Source organism: Gymnoscopelus braueri, assembly GCF_963280865.1.
Source record: "Gymnoscopelus braueri genome assembly, contig: SCAFFOLD_76, whole genome shotgun sequence".
Classification (NCBI taxonomy): Eukaryota; Metazoa; Chordata; class Actinopteri; order Myctophiformes; family Myctophidae; genus Gymnoscopelus; species Gymnoscopelus braueri.
In genome coordinates this window covers 264,431-273,132 of record NW_027660851.1, presented here as the reverse complement: position 1 = coordinate 273,132, position 8,702 = coordinate 264,431, and the positions used below count along the sequence as shown (strand labels likewise).

Here is an 8,702-nt window from a genome sequence, read left to right as displayed (position 1 = left end):
GAGGGGTGTGCGCCTATGTAAGTGATTCAACATAAAGTTTGCTTCAAACAAGTTGTTTTTCCAAGCCAAGAGTTGAGTTTCAGTGGTTAGATGTCTGTATGTTTATGTGAATTCAGTTTTAAGCCAGTAATAATAAATGTATTCAACCCCAATTGAAATGTTTGCTAGGAGCATGGCAGGCTTATCTGAATACAAGGCCTTGAACAAACGCTAAGTGCTTGTTTGCCCTGAAATAATGAATTCATGCTAATTATGCAAGAATTATCTTTAATGATGGGTTTTATGACGATAATTACTTTCATTGATAACTTGTTGTAGATTAGAAATAGCGTGGAGAACTCTGTTTACAATTTGTGTGTGTGTGTGTGTGTGTGTTTTAATAGGTTTTGATACACAATGCTTCACAGAGCATTGTAAACTTGTAGATCTATCATCTTAGGTCCATTTTACAGAGAGGGTTTAAGTGTTTAATGTGTATTTCTTTGTCTCAGCTGTACAGTATAAGTCCAATGATGAATATCACATCTTGCTGCTGGTGAATGAAATCACTTCACTCCTACAACATGCATGTGAAGTAATGTCTCATTGAAGTTGTTGTAAACCCATTAAGACCTGAGGCCGATTCTCAAAATGTCTTCTAAATCCAAAGCTCTCAAAATTGTGTGTGACAATGACCACCAAAATGTATTGGGGCACATAAACCCCCATCTGAAAAGTGAAATGTCTAATCTTAACCTGAATATTTTCCCTATTGTAAGTTGAACTCTAGAATTATAATTGTAACCAGAAAACAAACTATTTCACTTGTGAGGACCTTGAAAATTGCCCTCACAATGTCTATTCTGTCAATTCTACTATACTTGTGGGGACATTTAACCCTGACAAGTATAGTCACACACACAGTATCAAACCTGATACTAATATCTGTTTCGTCCCTGCAGAAGGCTTGTTGTACATTTAAAATAGCACCTCTGTTATTTGATTCTAAACTATTTCCTTCAATACTAATGATAGGAAGGACTCATGCATATTCTCCTCCCATTTCTCCCATCTTCAGTCCTCTGCTTTCTTGTCCTTCTCGTGTAGTCACTCCATGCAAGACTCCACAGAAAATGGAAAAATGTATCTAGAGAAGTCATCCAGAGGAGGTATGAACCATAATTCTCTCTGTAATCAAACGGTAGCATTGGAGCAGTGAGTTGAAGTTCCCCTTTGTGCTGTTTTCTCTGAGATTTCCGAGATGATTTGGAGATTAAAAAGAGCAGTGTGCAGCCTCCTCCTCCACTCTAATGTTCCATGCTACCACTTCTTCCTCCTGTCTGCTAGGCTAGGCTCAGAAGTAAGGCCCGTGACCAGGGCAAAGTCAGTGGGGAGACGGGCCCAGTGTGGACATCAGTACCGCCATGTGCAACAAGGACAGCAGGTGAGAGTCCTCATAAAAGCACAGCCGATTACTCACAAATACACTATTTTATCATCACTGCAACAAGACTGGTAGACGATTCAAGTTTAGGTGGTAAACTTTAAACTCCTCTCTTCCAGGATAGAGGGGCCAACTGTACGAACATCTACGGTGTGAAGAAAGGCAACCATCCAGCATGGAAGATAGAGTACCGCATCGTCCCCAAATCTTTACCAGAACACCCAGACTGCAAAACCATACGCATCATCTACAACACGGTTCAGGTACAACACAGATCAATGTGTGATTCCCCAATGTTGTGACCGATCCGAATCCAAATGTGTTGAGCTTTAGACTTTTTTTGGGGATGAAACAGTGTTAGGATACTTACCCTAAAGAACTTTACATACAGCCTAAATGATAATAACAAAGATTTCTTAAAGACGTGACAGCTATTCATTAATGTAGTTGTTCCAGGTTTTGAGAAAATGTGATGGATCCTGTACATTTTACTGTTTTTTTTGTGCTGTCTTCTAATCGATTTAAGTTAGGTTGGTGTAGTTTTTTTTCCTTTTGTGAGTTTTTAGTATTGTTAAGTGCGTTATTGAATGTTGGTTTGTTCACAAAACCAGAAAAATTAGGTTGTCTGAGCAGAGATGATCTTGGTTTAAGTGTACTGTGGCCGGAACCAAAATTAATTGCAAAATAAAAAAAAAAGGTTTAGACTTTGATGATACATTACGGTAATTGATGTGAACCCTATCTCTCCCTGACCTGAACAACCAAACCCAGGCAAGCCCTAGACAACCAGAGGCTTTCCTCGACACTACTACCTCGCCAACAGAAGAAAGGCACGAGGTATCCACCCTTTAAACGCATCAAGTAGGACTGTACAAGTCAGCATCCAAAATTATATTTTGTGATTATAGTTTTGTCTGCAATGAAGTTTACCAAGTGTAGAGGGTTTAAATGGTCAATATAACATGTTTTCTCTGTTTCAGCTCCTGTCTTATAGGTGGGATGTTGCTGTTCTGAACGTCTGAATGACCCATCCCTGGCTTTCTACCCTGTTAAAGGAAATCTACTCATCACTCCCACAGACCATCATGTTACAGTAATGTATCATTGAGTATGTGTTGTTAAAATGTTACACATTTAGTCAAGAAAAGACTGGGACACTATAGATTCACACAGAGATAGACGTGAACGCCCAGGAACGCCACACTCGATTTTAGCTTAGGGGAAAACGGAACGATCTGCCTAATACAGTTACATCATACACGATCATTTGGATCACTTTCAGAGCTATATTATGCATAGATTACAGTTCTCAGTCACCACGACTGATTTCAGTCATTTGGATTCTATAGAAGTGGGGCTTGTCTTCCGTGGAAGCATGTCATGCAAAATAGGCTATCTACAAGCTCACAACACGTCGTACGATCTCTCCTTGTTGTCTCTCTACAGTCCCAGAACTGTGTGCTGGTCCAGAAGGGTGAGGAGGCCAAGCAGCTGAAGCAGGACCTGCATAGGGCCCAGAGCCTGTTCACCTCGGCAGAGAGAGAGCTGCGCTATGAGCGGGAGAAGAACCTGGACCTGAAGAGACACAACGCTCTGCTGGACCATGAAAAACTCAAGGTTACAAATGATTCACAGCAGACCCTTATGAAATGGTTGAAGGTGTTTATTGTCACATACAGTTCCCATGAAATACAGCTGGTGGCAGAATTATAGACAGAGGCCGCACAAAATTAGAGAACCAGATAGAATGGTGGAATAGTAGTGTCATTAATGAATCAACAAGCTCTGAGAGATAATTGGCCTGGATAAATGTTTTCAGTATTACCGTAGGTTCAACCAGCCCAAGATAAAGCATTTAAGCAATATACTCAAAAATGGATGGTACTAATATATTAGATTTTTATTTATTTATGTTGAAATAATTTTGAACTGTGCTATACATATAATGGCTTTCGTTCCACAAAATAACGAACCTCCACTGTGAAAACATTTACGCCTAGTGTACTCTGACATGAAAGTATCATGGTGATGTGGTTCCCCCAGCTATGTGCAGAGCTGAAACAGGCCCAGACCAAACTGGTCCAGACGGAGCAGAACGTCCACGGCAAGACGACCGACATCGAGCGTCAGCAGCACAAGATTAGAGAGCTGGAGCTGGCACGCAACTCCTCCAGCCGCAATGCCACCACCAGCCTGCAGGAGGAGCTGCAGGCCGAGAGGGCGCGTCTCATCGCAGCTGACAAAAAGGTTAAGATTTTGGCTTAGTGGCCCTGGAGTCCCGTAAGCCTGCTTTTTGTCAAGCAAATCACCAGACAGAAACAGCTTTTTGTCAAAAGTGTTCTGTCAAGCAGTTTCCTTTTTATTTTTCATTCAACAGGTGTTCCTAATACAACATGCTCCATACACACACTGAGCAGCTTTAGTGTAATCGTTAAGTGAGCTTGTTGGAGGCTGGGGAGGCTACAGGCTGGGGAGGCTTACAATATCATTGTTGGGTTAGTTTACGTCCATGTGGTGGGTTCATTTACAGATTTAAGAATCCAACACTCCCTCAAGTTGTTTATTAAACCAGTCGTTCTCAAACATTTTAATGTCAAGGACCCCAATATTGATATGCGTTTGTCAAGATTTGTCAATGTTCTTTGAAAATAGCAGATCTACAAGCTCACAACACGTTCATTAACGTGCATTAAACACTCTCACTAGACACAGACTTGTGTGACTCCCTTTTAATCACACAGTACAATTTACAATTGACAATTTAGGCATTTAGCAGACGCTCTTAATCCAGAGCGACTTACAGTAAGCAAGGAAAACACAAGGTAATACATTAAATGCATAGAAATAGTCATCTAGGATCATAGGTAAACCACGAACCAGTAAGATCCTCTGTTAATTTATCCATTTGTTACATTAACACTGAATATTTGACTGCGTATCTGTCCATCCACCCACCCTCCCCCCTCCCTCTATCTCTCCTCCCAGGAAGCTCCTACAACAGCGTGAGGAGGAGCTGCAGCAGCAGGTGCGCTCCCTGAGGCTGAAGGAGGCCAACCTGATCAGAACAAACTCTGAGCTCAGCCACCGGGCCCAGCAGCTTGACACCCGACTGGCCGTACTGGAGGCTGAGCACAGCAAGGCCAGAGAGGAGGTGAGGGTTGGTTCACTTGATATCTCCTATCTTGCCCGAGGTGTGCCAAAGGCTCTTTCACGAGACATTAGGCAAACGGAGTGGTATCAGCTATCTGCATGTTGAGAGCAGAATAGCAGACTAGAGATGTCTATTAAAAGCTGATGCCCCATGCAAGATAAAGAAAGCTGGTTGATAAAAAACTAAATATATTTGTTAAGTCATCGTTATTATTTTATTTTAATTTTCACATACAATACACACATGCTGCATACTCTGTCCAATTTTTATTTTTTTTGTGTGCATTTTTTAACACAAATCTTCTCTTCTGGGGGTCCCTGGCACAATGTTTTCAGATGGGGGTCCGCAGCCAAATACGTATCAATTTGGGGGTCCTTGGCATGAACATGTTTGAGAACCACTGCTCTATGCCACCAGCTACTGTAAATGCGTTGTTTGTCGTCAACACTTGTTTCCACATAATGTTCAGAATTAAATGATTGCCCCTGCTTATATTTGCCTTCACACTGGATTGAGGTCTGTATTGTGTCCACAGCAGAGGGACTGCCAGAAGACGTGTCACAGGCTGCAGGCGGAGGTGGCTTCCAGTCAGCAAGAGTGTGACAGACTGCAGGGAGAGATGCAACAGGTGCTCCTGCAACTGAACACACACATCAGGTAAAACAGCGTGTGTTTTTTCCTCCCCGATCGTAGTAACTTGGCAACGCCCCCTTCCGTGACGCACGCGAAACTGCCTCTCACATGAGCGGACCGCTTTAAATAACTCCCAAACCCCTACATTACCACATGCTTCCGTGGCGTGCAATGTAAAGCATTAGACTTACAATCCCTGCGCACCGGGATTGAATCCCTCTCCCGCTGTTGTTGTTCTATCTAACCTAAAATCGATTGCAAATTATTCTATTAGGTATACGCATAGTTTTCGGTTATTATTTTAAGTGGTTAAACTAGCAATATGTTCAGATTAAGCATAAAATCATAATATATAATAATATATATCATGTAAAAGCAATGGTTAAGCCTCGATCTGTGATTTCTTCACCTGGTGAATGTAGAACAACAGGAACAATTACTAAAACATCATCAATTTACATATTGTGTTAATTTGTTTGGAAACGGCTCTAGTGTGGGGGGCTCCTTTCACACTATGACAAACATTTTCAGTCGTGAGATTTTTTTTTGCTTTAATCCATGTATTATGGACGATAGAAACATTGTCAACCAAGAAATATCCATCTAAAGGACAGCTGGAACACAATTGTACACTCGCCCTCGGAAAAGTAATCTTATTAAGATATATGTGACTAAAAAGACTAAACATTGCCAATCTATGAGCTCACAGCACGTCGGAACACGGCGCGTTGTAACTGTGCTAGATTGGCAATGTTTGGTTTATGTTCCCCACAGAATACGTAAACTGGGGTTCATGTGGTTTATCAAATTATCTTAATATCTTATTGAATGAGTCAAGTTTCAGCACAAGCACCACTGACATCAGAGATCTGTTTCCCTCTTTCCAGCTCCATCTAAATACCAAAACACAGTCGCCCCGGGGCAAACACGCCGGGTTACACCAGATATTCCTAAACGTAACCTAAGTAAAACTATGCCTAAACATAACTTTATTCCTAAACGTAATCTCAGAAAATGGTGCCAAAACATAACCTTATTCCTAAACTGAACCTCAGTAAAACTATGCCTAAACATAACCTTATTCCTAAACGTAATCTCAGAAAATGGTGCCAAAACATAACCTTATTCCTAAACTGAACCTCAGTAAAACTATGCCTAACCCTGAACTTATTTCAAACCTTATCCTCTGTTAAACAAATACAAGAATACAAGAACCACTGGTCAGTGAGAAAAATAGGGGAGAGCGTGTTTGGGGCGAGTCATCTGGTTACTCTCGTCTCACTCCTTGGTACAAAACATGTTTAAATATGTACAGTGTTTAATCACCTGGAAGAGACACTATTACTTGCTACTTATTTGCTCCTAATTTATTTTATGATAAGCAATTAGCCTCTTCTGTTTTTAATGTTTCATTACCAACATGGTTAATGCAACATGTGTTCTTGTTTTCTCTTGTGTTTCAGTGATAGCTGTTCCTGACCATCTGGAGGACGCACACTCATCACAGCATAGAAGAATGAAGAGATTGTATTTTCTGCACCAAGAGGGGAACAGTTTTTGAAAGGAAGAATGTATTGGATCAGGTCCAAAACTTAATTAATGGACCAAATGTTTTATCGGCAAAGGATAATGTTCAATAGAATGTTTAGATCTTGTTACCAAGTGGGATGGTATATCGACATTTTAGTCAGTGAAAAACCACCACTGCCACCATTTGTTACCAAGTGGGATTATATATTGGCATTTTAGTCAGTGAAAAACCCTTTAAATGTCATGAATGGACCACGAGGCAGGCTTGCAGGTAAAAATAACAGTATTAATTCCAGGCCAGGACACAATAGGTGAAACCACAAAAGAAAAGAAACTTAAATTCAACACAACTAACAGAGGTACGGTGTCAACCTCACTCCATGGCAGGCCCAATTCTACTGAGCAGCTCTCTTTTATATAGTCTATACAGACCCCAACCATGGCTACAATCAACCAACCCAATGCATTCGAAATCCACCCAAGCTGCTCCCCATGTAGCATTAATCAACTCCTCAGGCTTCAAGGCAACCTCCCCTTTACAGCATCTGATAAACAGATAAACACAAGTATATTATATTCCATGTCACAGCAGAATGTGCACCTTGTGTGGGACTGAGAATCTACAAGTTATACAATACAGCATAACATACAATGAATGTGTTACATTAGTAAATTAGTCAAGCTACTCTGTCACAGATCTTAATTAAGTTTTAATCAAATACTTGTAAAATCAATTGTATGAGGTCACGGGTTTTGGTTTGTAGGTAGCCCAGGGTTTCAGTTGCGAATGAGACGCTGGTTAACCGCTCAAAAAGGTCTTTCTATTTACAAAATGTGTCAACATTAAAACACTCTGTATCCAGCATGTAAGAGGGCAACCAAGTTGTTTTCAGCCACGGACAAGCAGTAACTTAGTACGACCCAAGATTTTGAACAAATACACCTGTGTTCTCGAATATCTGAATGCTCTAATCTGAGGCACCAAAACTTTGCTGTAACCATATTGTTTTATGTGCACAGTTTTGCGCAATGCACCTAGATATATTGAAGTTAATGTTGATCTAAGTCTTACTGGTAAGTTGTGTAAGCTAGTTCAATTACTGTATTATTTGTATAAAATGACTGCCTTTTGTGAACTATCAGTTAGGCGTTGTACACCTATTAATCCACTAGATGGCAGTCGTGAGCAATTAAGTGTTAAAGTGTTGCCATGTCCGCTTATTATAAGCGACTTTGGGCTTATTTTTCTGTAAAGTTGCTTGTAAACAAACGAGCATTATTTGTATTGGTGGTTGCGGTTTTATTTTGGCTTTCTAAACAGTAGTTGCTTATTTGTGCCAAATATTATTTAAACCAGTAATTCTCAAATATATATTGTAGATCTGCTATTTTCTTGTAATTCTTTTGGGCTTGTTTTCATAGACCTGGTTGCTTATTTCTCTCACAAAACCTTGCAACAGCGCCAACATGAAACTAGCATTGTAGCATCTAACCAAAACAACGCAATAAAAGACACTAGTCCACAAACTAGACAAAAGCAATGGTTGTCTACAAAACGTGAGTTCGAACCCTACGGCACGGTGCTATATTATTTGTGTGTGTTTAGGGAATAGCTGGGTTCATTTTGTCACGGACCGATTAACCGCGGTCCCAGCCTCACTCATCTGCGAAAAGAAGATGGAAAATGGACCGAGGGGTTCGGTATTTTGGTGTAAGTAATTAAGTACATATACTCAAGTACTTCAACGAACGTGGTTCTTTTTTTTGAAAAGGTCCAGAGGAAAACGTTTTGATCCTTATACTGCCAACGGGCACAAATGATACTACAGGCAACAAACATGTTTTGATATTAAGACACTTCAGTTAAAAATTTTTTTTAAACTATGCATCAATTGCTTTTAACAAACGTATGAAATGAATTTTACTCTGCACCAACTCTTAAAAACAAGATATAACTTGTTATGG

At 40.4% G+C, this 8,702-nt stretch overlaps 1 protein-coding gene across 1 annotated transcript; it reads left to right on the top strand.

Moving 5' to 3' along the window:
• Positions 1 to 1,240: 1,240 nt before the first annotated feature.
• Positions 1,241 to 8,123, top strand: LOC308081139 (coiled-coil domain-containing protein 30-like; the record flags this gene model as incomplete). The annotated part of the gene is made up of 8 exons (XM_080457532.1): positions 1,241 to 1,423; positions 1,543 to 1,686; positions 2,418 to 2,516; positions 2,870 to 3,040; positions 3,467 to 3,670; positions 4,413 to 4,574; positions 5,110 to 5,231; positions 6,671 to 8,123. 8 exons carry the CDS (start codon positions 1,241 to 1,243, stop codon positions 6,684 to 6,686), a joined length of 1,101 nt encoding a protein of 366 aa, XP_080313658.1. The 3' UTR covers positions 6,687 to 8,123.
• Between the last annotated feature and the right edge of the window lie 579 nt (positions 8,124 to 8,702).